The sequence below is a fragment of the Stegodyphus dumicola genome, chromosome 11 (assembly GCF_044657685.1).
Source record: "Stegodyphus dumicola isolate Sdum_Otavi_A_Nest chromosome 11, ASM4465768v1".
Lineage (NCBI taxonomy): Eukaryota > Metazoa > Arthropoda > Arachnida > Araneae > Eresidae > Stegodyphus > Stegodyphus dumicola.
This window is the reverse complement of record NC_140778.1, coordinates 102117436-102142603: the sequence shown is the minus strand read 5'-3', so window position 1 is coordinate 102142603 and position 25168 is coordinate 102117436. Positions and strand designations below refer to the sequence as shown.

Genomic DNA, 25168 nt, shown 5'->3' with positions numbered 1-25168 from the left:
TATCATAGAGTACAATTCAATGGTTATATTTCAAACAATTAATAGCATTAAACACGGTGCAATGCAAGGCTCATCTGAAAGACGAAGCTCAGACATCTCTCAGTACTCCGTACTTAAAGCTAAACTAAACCACTCAGAGCAGATTCTCTTCGCAATCTTATGTAGTTTTCCCTCGGTCACCGAGAAATCCCTAGTACCTTCCATTTCTCCAAATTACTGGAAGGCAGATAGGTTAAAGTTACGTATAAGTGTCGGATTCGGTTACAGTTGCATATAGAGATCAATTACAGTTATTCAATCACAGTATCAATTAGTGCTATAGGGACTGGATCGAAATGTCTCCAAATGGTCATTCGGTTTGGAGATTTTTGGCCAATTCTTACCAAATTTGACGACAAAATTAGTCTCCAAAACCGACGCTAGCTTGATGATATGTTGCCACCTAAAAGAGATAGCCTTTTACTTCAATGTTAAACAGACTTACTCATGTAATCTTATTTTCCCAGTATAGCTTCGATTCTTAAGATTTCCATGTTACATTAAACAAAACGCTCTACAACTTTTAACGTTAAACATAACTTCCTAAAATTATTTATATATATACAAGAATTCGTAACAATATTTTTTGTCAGTAAAAAAAAATTTTAATTTTCCTAGTTTGCAAACCGGAAAAATGTTTATCAGATGATTATATATTTTAGTTGGACACTTCCCAGTGAAAATTATTTTTGTCGAAACCATTTTGCATTCTTAAACATTTTTATAACTTAATTTTTGTTGTCCTGTTCTAGGTCTGAAATTCTTCTGGGGAAGATACTGAAAAACAGCGGCTGGAAGTATGTACGAATTTATTTTTCAAATATTTCACAATTCATGCTTGATATTCTTCGTGTGATTTTATTTGTTATGACTGATGTTTCTTATAAGATATTAGAAATACACTTATAGAAAATGTCGGTAAGTTTAAATTTATGACAATACTGCTTTAAGGAATATTCTTACCCAATTATATATTTTTAGAATAAGCTAACATCATATTAATATGATCAAAAAGTATATGTAATTATTTCATAACACACAAAATTTCAAGTTATTAGTCAATGTTTATTGCATCCTCTAAAAATAATTCTATCCGACAACAATTCAACAATTTGTGTAAAAGCTTTTTCCAGGCCTCGAAACAATTTTAATGTCATTTAATAAAACACTTTAGACCTCCCATCGGTTTTTGTTATATTATCAACAAATTCAAACCGGTGACAAAAAAATTTTAGCCACGAAAATTAAAAATGACCCATAAGGCTAAATCAGAAGAATAAGTGAATTGCATACTCGTGTTTATTGAAGCATTGTAAGCATCGTGATCAGGTGCATTATGATAGCTCTCAATCCATGTGCTGTCTTACCCCAATTCAATTTCTTTTCTACGAAATGCTTCACACAGACACTGCAACATATTCAAATAACATTCATTGTTAATTGTCTAGATGATTGGTAAAAATTCAGGATGTGCAATACCATATCACTCGAGGAAAGCAATCATGCCTGAACTCGGAGAAGGTTGAACAACTAGAAGAGGCACCAAATTGACATAACACGTTAGAAACTCCTATTAAAATATTTGAGGCGGACATCACATGACATTCCTTGTTCGGTCCATTAATTATACGCACTTCTTGCTGCACTTCATTTAAACTCATTTCCTTGAATTTAAATGGAGATATATTTCTCACTCAATCAATTCAGTTCGCATATCGCGAAAAGGCAAAAATACTTAGGAACTCGAAACATCTGCATTCAAATCTGTAAAATAAAAATTAAAACAACAAACAAACAAAAAAAAAAAAAAAAAAAAAAAAAAAAGTTAAAGGAAAAATTTTTACAATTAAAATAATTTTCTCGCAAGAAAAAAGAAACTCCGCTAACTGGCAGGAAGACAAAAGTTTCGGTGCGCAAAACTGAAATTTAACTTTTGGTACACTGGACAAAAAGACGCTGAAGTTGGTGCAACAACTGACCTTAACCACTTAGAGTTTCAAATGTAAACAAATGGCGGCCTCGTTAGGCCAAGCTCAACTTAAAATTTTAAATTCTTAATAATTCTACAACTGTCACATGCAGATTATCTAAAGGCACAAAAACTTACCTGGAAGATGAGAACAATATAATTCAATCACTTTTAAACAAAACAAAAAACGCATAATGTACATTTAAACCAAGAAATACGCAATTTACAACATTTAAGAATAAAAAAAGACTGAGCTGTCCGAGCTGGTAGAAGTGTGGGAGGCGTGTGTGTCTCGTGTATACACTTATATACGTTTGGTGCAGCCGATTACTACGAAAATGGGAGGTGCACAACTAGTTGTTATAGCGGTCCTTTATAAAAAATTTCAAAGTTCTATTGCTATTTGTTTTTGAGTTATGCTAGATACACACGTACGTACAGGCGTCACGTAAAAAATCTCTTCTGAATCCATTTTAAATCCCATTTTGGACAAGTGAGTCTTTTATTCTATCCGCACGTACAGATGTCACGCAAAAATATCGTTCAAATAGATTTGAGAGGTGTCAAAATGGATATTTTCGTTGAAATATGATGCCCGGAAATTTTCGCGATTATAATATTTCCTTTACTTTGTGCAAGGTAGTAAAAAATAATATGCCCATTTCTTTTCTATACTAATAACACATCCATTTTGCAAATTTTTTCTAGAACAATATTTCGAACAATCGCGTTTACAATACTTTGAATTTCATATTAAAAGCAAGAATAAAAATTTTTATTCTTTACGCTTCCCTAAATACTTAAGGGTTTGAGGTTATAAATAAGCAAAAGTGAAATATCGAAGTACATTTTAGATTAAAAAGTATCTGCATACATATCAGATCATTATCATTTCCATGCAAAGAAAGACGTTAAATCTTTACTAAAGATTTCGTTTTGTGCATTATTAATAAATGTGCTTAAATTTGAAATGCAGAAGTAATAAATGACACACAGAAATTCCTAGAGTTATCTTTAATTCATTACCTATTATATAATTTGAATGCCGTGAAATAATGAATCAGGTTTCATGTATAGTAAAAATACAGAATTTAATATTAAAACGTTAAAAATATTTTTAATATTAAACCCAAAGATTAAAATTAATGCATTTATCATGAAAAGATTGCTTTCAAATGTGGCATTAATGAAAGGCTTTTAGGCGTCATTTCTTGATATAAAGTAATGGTTGAAAATATGTATTCATAACAAAAATGAAGTTTTTTCTTTGTTTTCAAGAACGTAGTGCAGATTTAAAATCACGAATAAAATATTAGTTCTTTAATTTTTGCTTCGAATTTAAAAGGTTATGTATTTATGACAGTATTTGAAAATGCTGGAAAAAATGTATATCGCAAAACGGTCAGTAATTTGATATATTAAAGAAGCGATATTTTCATCAAAAATACACAGATTTTACACTTTATTTTTTTATATTTATGCTGCGTTCATAAATATATATTTCATGTTACTTTTATCGGAACAATATTCTTTCGCCAACGAATAAATGAGTAGATGACAGTATATTATATGATTGGTATTCGTAAATTCACGTTTATTTTACTTTATTTTTATTTATTTATTTATTGTTTGGAGGATATGTGTTTAACGTCACGTTTACTTTACTTTACTTTTATTTATTTCTTTACTGTACGGAGTATATGCGTTTGTATTTCTACATTCTCATTTTGCCAAGAGATGACTGGAGTGGTTTTTCGCAGTCCTTAATATAATCCTGCATTGAAAACTCAGTTTTCCAACTGGGAGGCTAAAACGTAAAATTAGATGAAAAATAAAAATGTGTTTTGGCGTGGATTTTGAATAAAACTCTATGGATTTCGAGGGTGATGAGAAACAGGACCCTATCCTTCAGGAGCAAAATAAGTATTAAAAATAGTGTGTAGAACTCTATTTGCTCAATTAAATAAGTCAAGAAATGCATTTAAAGTTGTGAAACGTTTTTAAATAATGATGAAAGTCTTCTGAATAGAGTTTGCGCCTTGTATGTGGGGAAGTCTCTGTAAAAAAATGTTTAACTGCTTCTGTTTGTTCTCAATGCGAAATAAATGCACTCTAATCATTATTTGGGTTTTGCCGTGGGTATAGGGTTTTCCTGAGGAGTTTGCGAAAAAAACTTTTATTTGGTTGTTTTTCAAATAGTGTCGCCATCTGTATTTGGTAATTAGAAACATGAGCTGTTTTGGATTTGTTAACAGCAATTCTTGCTGATAGATGGCACCAATGAAGGTTGATATTCTTAGCTGCTTTGCTCGTTTGGAAGCTTGATCCTAGATTCCCTACAGAAAGCAAAAAGCTTTACACATATCTAACACTTAGCTGTTTTCTACAGAATCTTACCATCTACAGTAATATACAGTTTTTATATAATTTCTCCATCTTATACAACAGGAACTTTTGTAAGTGAATATAAGTGTCTGCTATCAATATTTAAAGGAATACAGAGAGTAGCTAATATTTTCTTTCATCTTGGATATGTTTATAATAACAAAATTTTATAAAAGAAGAAGCTTTCAATTATCTGAATACTTTGCTAAGGAAAAATTATTGCTTTTTTTTAAATTGGTATATTCTTGTTTTGAGCCAAATCAAGTAATTTTTAATACCATCTACCCATTCGGTTTTCTTCAAAGTTTTTACGCGTATAATGTGACATTTCTCGTACAAATTCTTTGGTCGAACTAAATTTCTTGTGATTTTGTGTATTTCACTACCAGATAAGTCTAGAAAGTACCTTCGGAATTGTGGTTTAGGTAAAGTTAGGTTAGATTACTTGAATGTGGCAAAGCATACGAAGACTACCTGCCTAAGCGAAGGGATATGAAGGATTTTATAAGAAAACTCAATCGCATTAACTTTACACTTGAGAAAGAACCAGAAAAATCAGCGATACAACCAGTTCTTTTTCCGGAGCTAGAATTCTGGTCGATTTGCCATAATCAACAGTTTTAACCAATTGGCAACTGGTGGCAGCAAATTTTTTGGAATATCCAAAATAATTTGGGGAATTTTAGATTTTGTTTTTTGCTACTTATGTAGTATACCATCAACCCTGAAAGTTGGCGAAGACCATCGAATATGAACGTTGGGGGAGATCTCGCCAATGTTGCACGAATCATTCTCTTGCGTAATTCTAGAGGAACCCACGCTCCTTTAACAAGCAATCAGTAATTCAACCCACTTTGTTTCTTTGTTCAATAAAAAAATCTTTCGGGCTTCTTTTGTTATTTTGTTATATGAAAATAGTCCAGTAATCCAGTTCAGGAAATCACTGGTCCCAAATTTTAACCATTTTTTTAAAAATGAAAACAATTACAGCAGTAACAATTTATATCCGTTTTCATAAAAAAATAAGATAGCTTTTCGGAATCAAAGTGGTTTTAGCAAACGAAAGCATAGATGTTATCATGTGTTATTACGTCACGTTAATCCATTACTGGCGGTAAATCGCTCTGCTTGGCGGCAGTTTCATGGTCGAGGAGAAAATATGTAAGTATTAATTTTTCAATTTTTTTCCATCATTGCTCAGTTGCTAACACTGATGGTTTTTTTAAATCAAATGATATAATTTTTCATTATTAGAAAGCTTATGATCTGACTTCTGATTTCTAAATCGAATAGAAATTTGATTGAATTCAACTTAATGTTACTGAAAATTACAGAGAATGGTTTTCGTATCTTCAAAGGCTATGAATTTTTTTCTTTATTGTTTTTCAGTGTTCTGTAGACTAAAAGCGTAAAGTAAAATATGTAAAACTTTTCCGTTACACTGTTTCAATCAAATGCGCTAAAACATAAAAACTATTTTTCAGTTATCATAATATACTTGACCACACGTAACTAAAAATGAAATCTTAACCTGCCATATGCAAATTTCATTACTGCATTTACAAAATTTTAAAGAACAATAAAAGTTATATAGTATTTATGATATCTTTTTTATTGTGATAAAAGTAAATAATAAAAGTGATAGAATATCTGTTATCACTTTTATTTTTCCTAAAATAAATTTTAGTGTGTTAATATAGAGATATGTAACTGTTAACTGCTCCAAGGTTTCATTTATACCAAAGAACATTGCGATACTTCAACAATTATTTTTATATATTTATATATTGGATTAAAATTTTGTAACTTTTTGGATTCTATTTAATGTTTATCACTTACACTTATGATAGACTTGCAAACATATTCCATGAATTTTGACCGAATATTGTTTTCTTTCTATAAATAATAAAAAGACCAGAATCATGTAATCCGCCATTTTGTCTTATAAGTTTCGCATGAATTATGAAAGACTGAGCTATAAAATTAATAACGAATGTTATTTTGAGCCCCAAAAAATCATTTATTGCCGTAGCGAATAATTTATGTTTTGATTTGATTTCATTTGTTTTGATTATGGCGAAACATTCAAGATGTCCATGCAATGTTTGTTTTGACCTGATCTTGCGTAGTGTATACAAAAGATAGTTAATCTTTTATGCATAATGAGGGATTGCTGTAAATGATTCATCCGTTTTTAAAATACTGTATTAAAAAAAATGTTTCCCATATCATAGTATTCTTATTAATATAAGAAAAAAACAGTAATTTACTAAGCTTTTCTCTCAGATATTCTATGTGTGTCCCGTTGATCACGTGATAAGCATGCAAACAATAGTCGAATTCCATCCGTTCTTTTCATGTCCCTCTAAATAATCATTACATCAGAATTTATGAATTTCCTGAATTCAACAAAGTTTCTTGATAGTATGAAAACACAGTGCTTAAAGCTCAATGAAAGAGAGAAGTCCCATGGCGTTAGATTAGGAGACCTGGATGGCCATGTTTCAAAAGGTGTGGATCGAATCGATTACCGTTTGTATGTGCGCCATACAACCAACGAGACAGTTATATGAGGAGAATATACATATGTATATAAAAATATATAAAGTTTGTTGTTTAATATAACAAAGATAGCAGCTTGACACTCAACTTTACCTACATAAGCGCCATCTATATAATTTGAAGAACACACTTCTCTCTAAAAACACTTTTGCAGACCCCAACACTCATATAAGGTAAGTTAGTTAGAATTAAAACTTACTATTTACTTGCTTTAAGTATTTTTTAAAATTTTTTATTAGTATTTAAGTATTTTCTAAATATGAAATTATATTTTTAAGTATATATTTGTTTTTTTAAAAATTGTGAATTAGTTCTTTTTGTTTCTTATTGGTTTATATGGATTATGTCTAGTTCTTTTTTAGTTTCTTTTTATTGATATGCATATTCGTGTCGGTGAGGTTTCTGTAGACAAGGGTTTCTAAAATACATTGGTTTCTAGATTATTTTTTTTATTTTTAATAAAAAATTAATTTTTTTAAAAATTTAATTTAAAAAAAAGTTTAATTTAATACTTGACTTTACTTGCTTGTTTCTCAAAAGACTTCATTAGTATTTTCCTTTTAAAACTTTAATTCTTAAATGCTAATTTCTAAGGGTACCACTTTATTGGTATTTCTTTTTACTTTTGGTTTTGACTTTTACCCTTGCCTGCATGAATGACGAAACACGAATTGAATGATTGGAGAGTTAGGTTTGGAGACAACTTCCCCTTGATAAGTCTGTCTCCTGCCTACTCAACAGTCATTCACTTATGCATTTTTAAAAAAATTGTTTGGTTTAATTTTAATTTGCTAAATTAGTGAATTTATTTTCATGGATTGATTTTGCACTTGATTTGCTTATGCTTCTGAATTTAAATGATATCGTAGATTAGTTCGAGAATTAAATCTTTTATATGTTTGCACATTTTTTAAAATTTTTTTAAAAATTATTTTGGCTTTAAATTTGCTTTTTTACATTTATACGTGTTTGTTAAAATTTAAATTTAAATTTGTTTAAATTTAAATTTCATTCCTTGCAGCAATGGAAAAAGAATATTTAATTAAATTTGTATTTCAATTAAATTTATTCTTATAAAAAAATATATAAAGTTTATATTTACGGCAGAAAATTCTTCAGAGTGCATTTAAAACTTATAATTTACGAAAATTAAACCGATGAATATAAATGAATACGAAAATCAAACCGATGAATATAAATGAAGGAATTTGTAGGAAAATAAATTGCAACTAGACATTTGTTTTTCCTTCTCGTTTAAAGCAAATATTAAATTCAAATTGTCACTGGCAAGGGGCCAAGCAAAATAATCGATCAGAGTGAAAACATTATTGAAATAATTTATTCACATTTGTTAGGTAATGAAAATGTTTTGATTGATTGTGACAGAGAAAAAAGAAAGAAAACTATTCGATATCGTTTTCAGCGCTATTCTAATTGTCATTAACATATACGGAATAATTTCCTTCATTGATTAAGGGTTAAATAAATGTTTACCATCTAACAAAAAGAATACCCATACTCTTCGAGATGCGATTTTGTGTAAAGTATATTCTGTTACACATATTACTTAAACTTCATTATTTTTTAAAGTATTTAACGACTCATACCATTGTATTATACATTCTTTTATAATTGTTCAGCTGTTGCCTTTTTTTCGTAACCGTATTCACTGATTAAAAATTCTTTTTTACAGACGCTCGAGCTACATTGTGGCAACAAAGCTGGTTTGGGGAAGCAAGTAAGATAATTCATCATATTTATTTACGTTAGTTTTGAATGCATAGCACATGACGTCACGTTACCTTGACAACAAGAAAAATGGCATTGTTGGAAAATGATATTCCAAGCATTGTTTCCAATCTTTTGTTCTGGGAACTTTTGATTCTAGTTTGCCATTTCGGAGCTTTCGACTAATGGACTTTTCATTTAAAATGTTGCTCCATCTAGCGGAGATGAATTGAGAGGCTTATGATATTCGCAGTTTGTCTTTATTCAGTAATGAATAAAGTTAATAATTAATAGTAGATGTAGGAGAGATAAGGATGTTTTAGTTTTCTGTTGTATGGAAGAGGGGTAAGTCGAATAACAGAACTTGGTCTTAATTTATTTTCAGAAATCATGAAATTCATTAGATGAAAATTGACATGAAATATATAGCAGTTCGCATTTTATATCTGATATTAATTATTCTTAAATGTCGGTTATAAAACAGAACAGAACATGTAACATTTGGATTCATATACACATATGATGCGTAAATTTTATGCTCAGCTTACGATTTTTAGCCCAAAGGACTGTTAGACCCAAAGGGCTACTAGTTTCAAAACGGGATTTTGCTTCGAATCACTTTTCAAACTGTTGCCACCGAATATTATCGCCATGTATTATATTTAAAGAAACTAAATAATGAAGAATCTGCATGAACGCATGAATGTTTCTCGCACTGTGAAAAAACAACGGTGCTTAGAGCCATCAAATTTTGAATAACGTACTCCTCCAACCGAACTTGTAAGCCCGAATTTTGAATTTAAAATTTGTTTTTTAACTGCTTCAAATTTGTAAAACTTTAACGAATTTTTTATTACCAAACTCAAGCGAGCAATGGCAACACTGTACGGAAAAATACATTTTTATCTCCAGCGCGGGAAACTGTGTATCGGAAATTCTAAAATTATGCTGTTTTTAAATATTTTTTGATATTGCTGTTGAATTTAATTTTAACGGTTTAAATGTCAAGAGCATGATACTTTAATAAATAAAGATGACACACAAGATGTTGAAAATATGCCCAAAAGGGTGATTTTTCAACATCTTGTATGTCTTTCATCAACATCAACATCTTTCAAAACGCAATATAAAATCTGAAAGCTTTCATATTTTCTTTTTCTTTTTTTTAACTGTTAAGCCGTATTATGTGTGTACAACTGCATGAGATAAAGCCAGCTGGAAGGAGTATTTTTCAGCAGAAACAGTACATGTGTATTGCTATATAATGACTATTGTGTTCCTTATCATTGAATTCTTTAATGAAAAGATAGCCAAAAAATTAAATCTATATTTTAACTAACATCAGTTAGTTAAAATATAGATTAGATTTTTTGGCTGTCAGCTTATACTGAAAAATTGAAGAACGTGCCGAAAATAATAAAAATATATTTGAGAAAGTCACAAAGAAAAAAATAAGCTGATCCGTACTTTATTATCCGTATTTGATTGTTAAATAATAAGATTCCTCTTTGTGCCGAAAAATAAAAAAAAATATCCAAAATTGCTAAGAAATCATTGAAAATAAACAATAAAGTATCGCATTATAATAAAATATAGCTTCACTCACTAAACATCTATGCTATAGACATAGTAGGTATTTAAAAAAAAATAGAATCATCATTCATCACCTTTTAGTTCGGACGCCACTGTAGAGACCTTAGGTATTTTTATTATAGCAGGAGAAATATAAAATGAGCAATATCCCCGCCGAGAATCGAACCACGGACCTCTCGAATACGCGTCGAGCGTGCTGACCACTACACCACAAAGGCATGCTAAGAAGGTAGGAGAAATACATTATAATGCACCAAATTTTTCTTAAAATTAATTTTTTATACTTAAGTCTTTTATTAAATGCAGTTTTCGAATTTTAGTCCCTCCTGCTTAAAGTTATAAAAGCCTGTATATAATTGTAAAAATGTGCGTGGGAAAGAAACACGCGTATAGAAGTTTTGTACCTTCTTTACTATTAAAATGGCTGCGAGTCTCTCTCTACAGGGTTGCCACGCTACCTGGAAAACCGGGAGAACCGGGAAAAGTCAGGGAATTCGAAAATTGACCAAAATATTCAGGGAAAAGTCAGGGAATGTAAGTATTTTTGTCAAAATCTGGAAAAGTCAGGGAAGTTCATACAACGATGCCGCCAAAAAAAGCGATTTTTGCGCCGACGTCGGAAGAGATAACTTTTTTGGCGAATTATGTATCACGTGAGTGTCATTCGGGTAGCTGGCATAGAGCCAATTTTCGCAGCTCCAATTTGATTGTCTTTTAGAAAGGCAAAGCAACTTTTGGTTTCCAGTATTCTCGAGAATCGCATGTGCAGTGCATGAACTAAAGAAAGTACCTGTTCTCGTATAAAACAAAATGGGTTTAATCCTAGTATACGGTACCATGGAGGTTAGAATCAAAGAATATGCATTGTAAAGAAGGAAAAGCTCTCTGCAACAGACGTGGCTCCGTTCCATCATAGAGGGAAACAGCTGTGCATGTCTGATATATCTGTCGCCGAAGCTCGAAACCGGTGTCGAAGTTCGAAGCTCACGTTATCAAGAGTTCATAAAATGAATATCGTTTAAAATTTCTTGAACGACTTGCGCTAAAAAGACGCGCCACGCACGTCGAGATGCTTTTGTCTCAAACCGTGAGCGACGTGAACACCACGTCGATAAGCATTTATCGCAAAAATGAAAATAACGTGGTGCACACGTCGCCTAACAACGAAATTGTTTATTTCTCGAGTTACAGCTCTGGATTGCACTCGCAGATGCGGAGCGGCGTAAATGAGACACTTTACCGCTTGTTATATTGTAGCGCACGGCACCGCAACCGTGAAGTTTAGTCTTAGCGCAAGTGGTTAAACTCTAAAGGAAAAGAAAATATTTTTTGGCGCAAGTAAATTAATTCATGGATTAGTTATTTTCAGGGGGAAAAAAACTACGAAAATCCGTTTTTAAAATTATTGCGTGGATTTTTCGCAATAATTTTAAAAACGGATTTTCGTAGTTTTCTTTTTGTCAAAGAGCGTTTCTTCTTAACACGTGTTTCTCAATTTCCTGTACACAGCGCGAAGAGAGAAATTCTGGCCGCCAGGTTCCGTCGCCAAATCCCTTGGCAAATTTTCCCTCCGCATTCTAACGGCGTAGTAGCATTTTACTTGTATGGAACCTTTTCTTCTTTACATAGACGTTCTTTGTTTAGAATAATAATGGGATTTGGCGACATCATGATGCGCAGTAAACGGGTCATTTTGGTCTTGGCGACAATTTTCAAACTCGTGCCAAAGCCTTACCGTATACTAGAATTTTACCGCAAAATCTTTTTAAACTTTTTTTTTTTTTTTTTCTTTTTAATAAATACCTTGCCATTTTGCAGTAAAATAAAAAAATAGTAATCAGTCATCTAGGCTAGCCCTATATTCGCTAAAATATCGTTGATTATTCTAATTCAATTTTTAAGTAATTATTTTTATGTTATTCATATAATTTAATGTTGCTTCTTCCCTCTAAATTTATTTATTATTAGTAAATAATATTTCCAAATTTCAGGAAATTTTCTCTGGCATAATCCTAAAATTAATTATAGCAACATGATGACATACCGTCACGAAATTTAATGCACATATTTTTTCCTTATGTATGCTGCAAAATAAATATAAAATACCTCAATTTATTAAAATAGATTTCTTTCTTTCGTTTAGCTGCAGAATGTCTGCAAAAAAAGCCTTATTTTATTCCAGATTGGGAAGATTCTAATCTCAATCTTCAGTGGAGAAAACAACAACTATTATAATTATATTTGTGTTTTCAAGTGTTAAGGGGCCTTTTAAGAACATACCTCACGCAAATTAAATTTACCTAAAATCTAACCTAACTATTTAGCATTGCGTTGTGATTTATAAGGACCGGATTAGCCTCGTGTTGAACTGGTGATGATCATGAGTAATAATTAAATAAAACATACATTTGTTATCCAATGTATATATCTTAAATTTTATTAAGTTTCTTAAGTGGAAAACTAAACAAAATTATCAAACAAAGTATACCAAGAATAATTAAGAATAAATGTCCTCTGGGATTTATTGAATAATTAAGTGAATTTGCTACACAATATAAGTAATACCATAATTAATTTACCTCTTAGCACAGCCAACGCACATTACGCGGATAGACTGGAATTTTCTTGAAACACACCTGGAAAACCTGGAAAAGTCAGGGAATTTCATTCTCCTGTTTGAGTGGCAACCCTGTCTCTATGTTTGTTTGTGACACCATATCCTCCGCAATGGCCGGATTTGAGTTTCGAAAGAGTTACCGTCCGTATTCCAAAAATTCGTGAGAAGGCATTTCGATAATTCTTATATTCGTACGACTTTAATCAGCCGCTATATTAATCAAAAACTCTGAAAATGCTGGTTTCCATACTCATTTTCCCCAGTGGCAACAGTGGCGCTCGCTGGAGATAAAAATATTGATTTAAAAATGTTGCCATTGTTCGCTTTCAAATCGTAGAGTTCCTTAATCAAAAGTTCCTTAATCAAACATGAAATGTAATTCAAATCTTTAAGCAATTCACACTCTTACATGAATCTTTAAGCAATTCAAATACTGGATTGGAAGTAAAATAATAAAACGCTTTGAGATCTCAGGGATTGGGAAATAGAGTGAATAATTTGGATAAAAAACCAAAACAGTTTTAAACATATTAAAAAAACTGAAAGGTTTTAGATTTTGTGATGTAGCCGTTCCTCAATAGACACTAATGCCGGCTAGCTTTAAGAGGATTTATTAACAGAGCACACAGGAACGGTTACAAACAAAAGAAATATACATAAAAATGAAACATATACCAAATGGAACATCAAGCAGTTGAATAACAGAGACATAGTAAACTAAAACAAACTGGCGGCTGGAGGTCTACTGACGTTTTTTCATGTCGCCACGAGATGGCGTTTAAATAAAATAGTTCGGTTACAGTTCATGAGTTCATGGCGTGAATAAAATAGTTCAATTACACTTAAATAGGTCTGTTACAATTTTAAATTACGTCCAAGGGGCTTTTTTTTTTTTTTTTTTTTTTTAACATTTTGTGTGTTACCTTTATTTATTAAACATCATGTTCTTCGCACTTAAACCATTGAATTCAGTTCAAGAATAATATCGTAAAATAAAATAATTTTAAATTGATCATATCTTTAGAATTTCCGTTACACAATCTCACACACGTTGGAGATAAAAAAGGTTTTTTTTTTTTTTTTTTTTTTTTTTTTTTTTTTTTTTTTTTACAACGTTTCCATTGCTCGCTTTAAAATCCTTGATTCTGTTAATAAAAAATTCGTTAAAGTTTTACAAAATATGAAATCGTTAATAAAACAAATTCCAAAATTTAGATTTGGGCTTCCAGATGCCCATATTGGCAGTAGGATTACGTCATTCAAAACTGGATGGCTCTAGGTACCGATGTTTTATCACAATGCGAGAAACATAAATACATTTATGAAGATTCTTCATTATGTAATTTCTTCAAATATAATACAGGGCGATAATATTTGGTGGCAACAGTTTGAAAAGGGAAACGGACATTCAGAGTGATTCGACGCAAAATCGCAAAACCCTCAGGTCCCTCAGGCAATAGTCCCTCAGAAACAAAGGCCCTTTGGACTAAAAATAAACTGAATTTACAAAAGTAAATAAATGAAAAGAAAAAAAAAAAAGGTAAAAAGAAAATCAGAAAGCTTTCAGATTTTATATTACGCCCCAAAGGGTGATTTTTAACGTTTTTATATGTTGCTTTTATTTATTAATATAATGTTAACTAGCATGTTCACTTAAAACACATAAACTCCAATTCATCAGCAATATAGAAAACAGCAAAACAGCATATGTTTAAAATTTCCGATACACAGTCTCGCACGCTGCAGATAAAAGTGCTTTTTTTCCCCTTACACTATTGCTATGACTCGCTTTCAAATCGTAGAGTTTGTTAGTAAAAAATTTGTAAGTTTTTCAAAACATGAAATAAAATTAGCATTGTCAAATATTAAACATATCATTAGTATACACTGTCATATTGAAAGTCTGACATTGAAGAAACCACTTGATTGCATGTGACGGCATTGTATACCGTAAATAGTTCGTTAATGTCAGCATTTTAAATAAACAGCTGCTGTTGATAACTTTTTGGTTTCAGGTTAGGATAGCTCACACAATATGTTATTGTCACGTTAGTTCTTTTATTGATATTGAAAAAACGATTTTTAAATCATAATGTAAATCACTAAATTTAAATAATGACATCATACATATTAATCTGAAGTGTCAAAAACTTTTGTTTCCTGGTTTGACAACAAAAAATATTTACAAATTGGTTGTTACTTGGAAAGAATGAACTGATTTTATTCATATTGAAATGTTTTTACACATTTTCTTTTCAGATGTACATAGAACTTATTAATTTTGTCTTGCCACAGCCCGCTTATTTTGTGGGTTTTGCCGCTAGTTTAAATGTAAAATTCCTTAAATCCGCCCAAAAAATATAATTAATGAAAGCTAATTTAAAATTTAATTCTCGGGCTTGGAGGTGCAAATGACTCGATTATAGGAATATGTATATTCAAACGTTGGTGACTCTAGATGCCATTGTCTTTCTACTTTGAGATGAACCGACACATTAATCCATAGAGTCTTCATTTTTAATCATTATAAAGATTGCTCAGCTATAGAAAAAGTGTTAAAAATAAGTAATTTGGAAACGTAGTAATACTTTTGTATTTATTTCCTTTTTTAACATACACAAAGGTATATAAAATGGCAGAAAAGAGTAGAATGTCATTAGATAAGGAATCAGTAAAAAAAAAAAAATATCTTTTACTCAAAAGATTTTAATTACGAATGTTTGAATTTCCTGCATTCATAGTTTTAAAGTTTTTTTAGAAGTAGATTTCATCCGTTTAAGGAATAACAATTAATTTTCATGTCTTTTCTTCGAGTTTAAACTTCTACATGTGTGAATTTATTTTTCTTTACGTACAACCATTTTTTTAAATAATTCGTTTCTGATTCGTGCCCTGGAGGATCATTATTTAATGCTGTGTAATGCTTTGTATTACCCGTGTTCTATTACTTTTACTTATTCCCTATCAACTTTCCATTTTTAAAAATTTTTCTTGTTTACTTTTGTTACTTATAATAAGTTTATGACTAATGATCGGTAATCGGTGATAAGATATTTGTCCCCGAAAGCCAACGGTGACTGACTGATATTACCATTCGAATGACTGAACCATAGTATGACTGAACATTACCATTCGAATTTTGAGGTGTTAGTCTCTTGGGGCCAGAGACTAAGCAATACTGTAAGTTTTGATCTATCCGTTTCTCCCGTCAGAGATAGTAGTATGATTGAGCAATACAATCTATATTTTTAGACATCTAACTCTCAGAGCCATAGACGAGAATGTGAGTGAGCAATAGCATCCAGCTCTTGAGATGTTTCATCGTTGGGGCCAAAGGTGATAGTATGACTCTGAGCAATACCATCCTAATTTTGAGATATCTAACCCTCACAGACAAAGTCGACAGTATGACTTAACAATAGCATCCCACTTTTGAGATGTTTGTTTCACGAGGCAGAATTGATAGTATGACTTTCAGCAATACCATCCTAATTTTTGAGAACCTCAGATATAGTCATATTAGAGACACTGATCTTTCTCACCCTCAGAAACCGAAGCGACATTGTGACTGAGTAAAGGTACCCCAATTGTTTCCTCTGGTCCAGGAAACAATTTAGGCCTAATTTTAAGCTACCTAAACTTCAGACTCAGAAGCGACAGTGGCATTGAAAAATAGCATCTCAATACTGAGATCCTTATTCCTTGCGGCCAGAGGTATTAGTATGACACTGAATTATCCCATCCTAATTTTGAGATACCTAACCCTCAGATAGAGAGGCGACAGAGTGACTGAACACTAGTAGCCTAATTTTTAGATCTTTTTTCCTCGTGGCCAGAAGTGATAGTATAACTTCTATCCTAATTTTGAGATAGCTAGCCATCAGAGTCAGAGGCGACAAAGTGACTGAGAAAAACCATTCCAAGTTTTAGATGTTTGTTCCTGGGCTCCAGAAGTGGTAGTATGACTTTGAGGAATATCATCCTAATTTTAAGATATCTAACCCTCAGAGACACAGTACCCTTGACAGAGTATTCGCTACTTTTATTTTATGTTTCAAACGCCAAAATGTTTTAAATAATTCTTTTTCACATCCATATATTATTGTAACATGTACTTTTAAAAATTTTTTAGAAGAGAGGCTTTACTTCATTTTAAACATTCATTTTAAAGAAATTTTAAAGAGGCTTCATTTTGAACTCATCATTTTATTTTTATATATCTGAAAAATAATCACTTTGGGCTTACACGTTTTACTTAGTTATTATTATTTATTATATTATCAGAGAATTATTAAACTGCGTAAAATCGATAAAAGAGGTATTGAGTGCTCTGCCAAAATATATTTACTAGGAGATTTGAATTTGATGATGAATATATCCTAAAACGTGTTTTAAGTCAAAAGTTTGAAACTTGCTGGCTAAATGTAAATATTATGCATGTTAAAATATACGTGTAATTAGGCACATAGGTCAGGTTAAGTTTTTATTAAATAGAGTAAGGCACGCAAGGACTATCTGCCTAAAGGGAGAGATGCCATCGCGTAGGAATTTGGAAGAAAAACATACCTTTGAGTGAGTATTAAAAATAATGCATATAATTTTCATTCAAATTATATTTATACACATTTCTTATGTAAAACTTTCGGGTATATGCTAAATTATTAAAAATTATTTTATTCGAGAAATATAGTATAGTGAATGCACAGAAATTAAAGATTTGCACATGCCTGAAATGAAAAATATGAAATATGTATGGGTATTTATGCATGTACTTGCAAAAAGCATGTAACTGCCTTTAACAAAATACGTAAATATTTATTAAATTATTAATAAATGTGTTTGAAATGAAGGATTTATTCATTCATAAACTAGTGAAAGTTACTGTGAAGAAATCTAATTATTAAATGTATCTAAATTTATAATGATTATAATGATTATCTAAATATATAATAAACTTAGCATTGAATTGTAAACATAAATTGAAATCCTGTTGACAAATACGTCATGTAAAAATATTCTGATAAGTATAATTAAAAGAATTAACCTCCTTACATTTTATAACTCAGTTACAAGTTTTAAATAATATTGTTAAAAAAAATCCTTATTTTATTCCCTTTCAGAAATATTCAGAGAAAGTTAAGTACTATTTAAAGTATTTCGCTATTAAAATAAAGGTTGCTCTAATTTGAAATGAACCGAAAGAGCATTAATTATAAATTGACTTACAGTTTTCCATTTAAAAGGATCCTCAGAAGCTAAAATATGCCATATATTTGAAAGTATTTCAGGAAGAAGCTCCATAAATAGAAAAGGAATAATGCATAATTTTAATATTACAAACACAATAAACTTTGATCTTAATTTTTAACCGAATAAAATAGAATTACCTTAAAAATTTTTCTAATGTAATTAACGAAAATTTGTGGAAATATTTCATTCAAATTAAACCATTCTAGGCAAACTGTTCTGTGAAAAGTATAGCATTTAATTCCGTTTAGAATGAAATGTTGTTTAAAAATGTATTCTTTTCATATACCTAGGACTCTGAAGCACTGTAGAAAAAGAAAATATATACATTTATATGTATATTTACGACGTAATTACAAAATATTTACATCCGATCGTGCCAAAACCCATTGAACTTAATGGTAAACTACTTAATGTTTTGGTTACCACGTAGGGATCGCAGGCTCAGAGCAGGGTATGGGGAAAACCGGTTAGGGCCACTCCATCTTATTTCCTACCTCCATGATTCTGAGGAGCTATAAAGCTTTCATTAACCTGTGCAGTAAATCATTTTCATCTTCTTAACCTCTATCGTACTGTATAGGTGTTTCATTGACATTTATAAAGATCAAGCGAAGAGAAGCTATTGTCAGAGGTGAGTTACATACCTCTATATGTTTCACACACACACGCGTATCATATTTATATTATTTATACATTATTTTATGTATGTTATTTATACTATTAATATTTCACTTACATATTTCAAACTATTCTTTAATGTTCCTAATGATAACATATGCACTTATATAGTTTCATATACACTTATTGATATTATACATACACAAAAAATTTACGTATGTTAAAAATGAGAGGGTGACACTACTCGGTTTTTCACTTATCGCGGCCTGTTCAGGTACATGTTAACCGCGATAACTGAGGGATGACGGTATTCATATGTTACTCCAAAATGCTTAGTAGTTGTGTTGTATTTTATATGTGTTGGGTATGTGCTCAGTGATGATTACAAGATGTACACAAACATCGTTTATTCTACATTACTCTTCTACTATACTATATTACTGTTATAGTTACATATATAACATCTCCCTTTTTTATAAAAAATAATAATAGTAGTAAAATTAAACATATTCTTTTAAATAATAAGGTTTCTTAACAGTCTTACCAGATCGAGTGATGTAGTTATGTCCATTTGAAAAATTTGATGATACTATACCTCTTTCGCTATTTGGTGACACAACACTTCTGTTAGATTTTGAAGGACTTACAGGCACATTTAAATTTGTAGTGCTCCTACTATTTTCATGTATCTCGGGTTCATCTATAACTTCATTCTCATAGTTGTTTTGTATTGCAAACTCTTCCTGATTAGTTCCTTTAAGAAGGTCTCTTCTGTTCCTTTCTACAATTCTTCTTATAATCCTATATGAACGTGGTCTTTCTGCTTCTTCTATAATTTTCCCTTTTTCATTTAGTTTTTTCCTTTTCTCTTTTATGTAAACATGATCTCCTGTTTTCAGTGGTTTTAATGGTATTGCATTCCTATCATAATAACGTTTTTGTAAGGTTTGTCTCTTCAGTAAATGTTGTTTATGGTCTTCATATCGTTTAGCTTGGACAAAATTCTCTTTTATAGGCATCAATCCATTTACTTTTCTTCCAAACATCAATTCTGAAGGTGACTTAATTTCATCTGAAATAGGAGAGTTACGATATTCCAGTAAAACTAAATATGGGTCCTTGTTGTCAACTACAGCTTTTTCTAACATTCGCTTGACAGTTTGAATATGTCTTTCAACCATTCCATTAGACTGTGCGTATTTTGGACTTGAAGTTCTGGTTTCAAAATTCCATCTTCTTGCAAAATCTTTATATTTCCTGCAATTATATTGTGGACCATTATCCGAATATACTATTTTCGGAATACCATGTCTTGCAAAAATTGATTTCAATTGCTTTATCACTGCTACACTTGACAAATCTTCCAAATGTCCAATTTCAACATATTTGCTAAAATAATCTATAACTATTAGATAATCCCTTCCTTGAAAGTAAAAGAGGTCTGTTCCCAATACTTCCCATGGACCATTAGGTATTTCTTTAGATATCATTGGTTCTTTAGTATTAGCTTTTTGTAAACTTAAACATGTTTGACAATTCAGTACCAAATCTTCAATTTCTTTGGACATTCCTGGCCAATATAATATTTCTCTTGCTTTGATCTTGCATTTTACTACTCCTAAATGACCATAATGAATTCTGCTTAACATATCTTTTCGTAAACTTAAAACTTGTAGTTCTTCATCTTTTTCTGTTTCCAGTTGAAAAACTTCCATTTTACCATTAGACATTGGTATACATTCTACAACTAATCCAACATGAGCTTCTATTTCTCCTTCAAAGAAATCAGATCCTTTATCAGTGAATGATCTTGATAATGCATCTGCTATAAAAAGTTTTTTTCTTGGTTTATATTTTACTTCAAACTGATATGGCTGTAATTTTATACACATTCTTTGTAGTCTTACAGGGCATTTATTTAATGGCTTTTTAAAAATTGATTCCAGTGGTTTATGATCACTTTCCACAGTAATATTTTTTCCAAATATATACTGGTGAAATTTCTCACACGCAAATACAATAGCTAAAGTTTCCTTTTCAATTTGAGCATAATTCTTCTGTGTATCTGTTAATGCCTTAGATGCATATGCCACTGGTAAATTATTCTGCAGTAAGACTGCTCCTAGTCCTTCTTGAGATGCATCTACAGATAAAACTACTGGCATGTTTATATCATAATACTGTTAAACTGGTTTATTTACCAAGACATCTTTTAGTCTTCTAAATGCTTTTTCATGTGTTGCATTCCAGTTCCAGATAACTTGTTTTTTCAACGAATCTCTTAAACATGATGTCAATTCTGATACATTAGGTATAAATCTAGAAACATATGTAATCATTCCTAGAAAAGTTTCTAATTCTTTCACATTTTTTGGTGGTTTTATATCTAGAATAGCCTTAATTTTGTCTTCATCTGGTTTTAAACCATCTTTAGAAAATATATGTCCCATATATTTCACTTCATTCAGCCCAAATTTACATTTATTTAAATTAAATTTAACATTCTTTTCTCTGGCTCTGTCCAACAACTTCTTTAATCTTGAATCATGTTCTTTTTTATCTTTACCCCAAACTAATAAGTCATCTATATATATTTGAACTCCTTCTAAATCACTAAAAATTTCAGAAAACCTTCTGTGGAAAACTTCTGATGATGAACTCAGTCCATATGGCAACCTCAAAAAAAAAAAACAATATCTACCAAACGGAGTGTTAAATGTAGTAAATTCACAACTTGAATCTGACAGTTTAATTTGCCAAAATGCTTTGTTTGCATCTAAAATACTAAAGACCTTTGCATTTGTCATTTGAGATGAAATTTATTCAAAGGTTGGTATGTGATAATGTTCTCTCAGTATATTTTCGTTAAGGTGCTAGGATCTAAACACACTCTTAAATTTCCATCCTTTTTCCTTACTACCACTAATGAATTCACGAATTCTGTTGGTTGGTTAACTTTCTTTATAATACCATCTTTTTCCATTCTTGCTAATTCCTTTTTTAATGGATTTAATAAGCTAAGTGGAATTTTCCTACAGGGTTCTATTTTACCAACAGCTCCTGGTTTTAATTTAATATGATATGTATATCCAGTTAAATTCCCAGTTCCTTTAAACAAATCTTGATATCCTTTTAAAAATTCTGGTAACTTTTCATTGGAATCAGGATTTACTGTACAAATCCTTTGAATTAGGTTTAATTTTTGCAAAGTAGGTAAACCTAAAATAGCTGGAACAGTTTTATCACATGCTACGACTTGAAATTCTACTTCATCCTTGTCCCCTTTGGATGTTTCACATAATAATTTACATTTTCCAACTACATCAATTGTAGTACCATTGTAATTATTTAAAGTGACTTTTGATTTAGTCAAACATTTCTCTCTTAAATTTAATTGTTTAAATTTAGGCAATGGTAGCACATTACACTGAGCTCCAGTATCCAACTTAACAAATAAATATTTAGATATGTTTACTTTTAGTTTTTCAAACCATTCGGTTTTATTTTTAGAAAATGGATTTGTATCTTCTACTGACCCTAAAATATATTCATTACCATTATTATGTAACTCATGCTCTAAATTATTCTGTACAACATTAACATTTTTAAAAGTGCACATTTTAGAAAAGTGATTTTTCTTTTTACAGTACAAGCAAATCTTATTATAAGCAGGACAGTTGTATAACTTATGAAAAGTTCCACATTTTCTACACGGTTTTGGATTATTGTACTTAGTTCCTTGATAGTTTGAAGAAGATTTAGTACTTTGTTTTACATGATAGTCTTTCTTACAAGGCTGACTTTTTTCCTCTGAAGGTCGAAATTTATTACGTTTGATAGCTTCTATTTTATTTTCTTCAGTTAAAGTTTTCAGCTGAAGTTCTGCTAATTCAGAAGTTTTACACATTTTAATACATTTCTCCAATGTTAACTGATCTTCCCTTAATAATCTATCTTTGAGATTTTTATTTAGAATTCCACTTACTATTCTATCCCTTATTAAACTATCTTTTAATTCTGCAAATCCACAGTTGCTACTTAATTTCTTTAAATCGGTTAAGAAATCATCAAACGATTCACCTACATGTTGTGTTCGACAGAAAAATATATGTCTATCAACACTTTCGTTTGCTTTCGGTATGCAAAAATTTTCGAAAGCTTCAATTACTTTGTCAACATTCTTCTTATCTTCTTCACTTAAATTAAAAGTATTAAATTTTTCAAGTGCTTCTGCAATAAAATAGCTACTTTAATTTCAGGTGATTTAGTAATACCACCAGACGCTAACATATAAATTTGGAATTTTTGTTTCCATTTCTTCCAATTTTCGCTTAAATTTCCTTCGAAACTTAGATTACTTTGTGGCTTTAATCCATCCATATTTAATTTAGGACTTTAAATAGTTTATATATACGTATTTTTAGCCACTTCCAATAAAAATAAACAACTCACTTACCAGCGATATAAGTTTCGATTTCACTGTAAACAACTTCCCACCATGTTTTTGTTTAGAACATCTTTACCGAGGCTGCATGGTTCTTCAAAAAAGATTTTCTTTTTTAATCAACGACGGGCTGCGCCATGTGTTGTATTTTATATGTGTTGGGTACGTGCTCAGTGATGATTACAAGATGTACACAAACATCGTTTATTCTACATTACTCATCTACTATACTATATTACAGTTATAGTTACATATATAACAGTAGTCTTTTCTGCACATTTCGAAGGCGTAATCCAACCTTTTTCTTCATTAGATTCTTTATTACTTGTAGTAGCTAAGCTTGCAGGCTTGAGAGGCTTCTTGTTTTCTTTGCTTTCCGGGAAGAAGAGTCATCAATAGTTTTACGTTCCAAATTTTCCAGTGTCCAAAAATTTCAATATTTTTACGTTCATTTTTCAGCATCTTTTTAAATTTAGCGAAATCGAGCCGACTCTTGTCTTCAATCGGCTTGCCAGCCTTTAACACATTTTGAAGATCGCCAAGTTTAACCGGCTCTTTATTGTTATCTAACATCCATCAGATAGATAGATCATAGATCATCACTCGTTGAAAAGGTATGCGACCCGGAGGTCTTTGCCTTTCTATATTTGTTCCGTCTAGGTATTCTAAAAAGAGAAAAACAGGCACAATCATGCGATCGTCCTTTAAAGCGGAAAAAAAAAATGGCTATCAAGGAAAATTATAAGCGTTTTAAGTTTCTTATATGCTGTATTCGTAAGTTGAAGCTGTTGATTATGTAGATAAACAAACAGGGAATGTGTCACTCCATACAATCTACAGGGCAAGAATTTCCACTTACGTAGTATTCGTTCGTTCCTGCTGTTTCCGGATACCCGATTTTAAAATAACACACCTTGACATATTCTTCTAAATGAGAATAATATTTTAAAAATTAGTACTCACTAATGTAGTACAAATTCGTGATTAACGGTGGTAAATTTTGGATGTATGTAGTACGCACCAGAATATGATTTTGTAAAAGCGTTTGTATATAACTAGCCTTTCAGTTACAAAATCTTGTACTATAAATCACCACTTCTTATATTAAATTTGATCCTCCTAATATTTCCTTTCTAGTCCGATCATAAGTGGGCTGTTTCCGGAAGAATTGTATTTAAAGTAGCGCACAGCTGTGAAATAAAACCATGCGCTTGTTATGAAAGTTGAGGTTTATTCACTAAAGCCAACGGATTTGATGAAGAAACTTACCGTTTCAGCATTGCATATGCTTTTTGTGACGGAATTCGCTTTCTGTCATAGACCTTTAAGAAATAGACTAACCCAGTGGGCGGGGCGCACGTCACCGACATGTCGGCAAGGAAGAGTAAGGACGATCTGGTTTACTTTAACATTGAAACCTATGGCGTTTGTATCACATAACTCTTTTTAATTACTAAATGTGATACGTTGTACAGTGATGAGATTATGAAAGCCACAGTTTTTTCCAAATAGGATGTAGTATATCTCATTAAAGCACTTTTTAATAGAGTAACCCAGTGGGCGGGCCGCGCGTCTCCGACATGTTGGCAAGAAAGAGTAGGGATGATCTTTTTTTTTTTTTTTTTTTTTTTTTTTTTTTTAACACAGAAACCTATGGCATTTGTATCATATAACTCTTTTTAATTATTAAATGTGATATGTTATATAGTGATGAGATTATGAAAGCCACAATTTATTCCAAATAGGATTTAATATATCTCATTGAAGCACTTTTTACTGCATTTCGCCCATTTTTTTTACCCGTAACTCTTGTACAAACATCTTTATTTTGGTAAAACAGTAAGAATTCTAAGCACAAAATTTATGAACTTAATTTTGCGTAAAAATTAAGTAAAATTAAATAAGATTGATAGTACGCGATGCTTTGAAATAAATGAGGTAAAATTAAACAAGATCTGATAAT

At 31.0% G+C, this 25168-nt stretch overlaps 1 protein-coding gene across 2 annotated transcripts in view; it reads left to right on the top strand.

Moving 5' to 3' along the window:
* The window catches only part of LOC118195197 (voltage-gated potassium channel subunit beta-2-like), a 610691-nt gene that overhangs the window by 466605 nt on the left and 118918 nt on the right, over positions 1–25168 (top strand). For both annotated transcript variants that reach the window (XM_085827033.1, XM_085827032.1), the window contains 2 exons: positions 792–836; positions 8649–8693. In XM_085827033.1, the coding sequence (XP_085683159.1) occupies positions 792–836; positions 8649–8693 (90 nt within the window). The remainder of the gene's footprint in view (positions 1–791; positions 837–8648; positions 8694–25168) is intronic.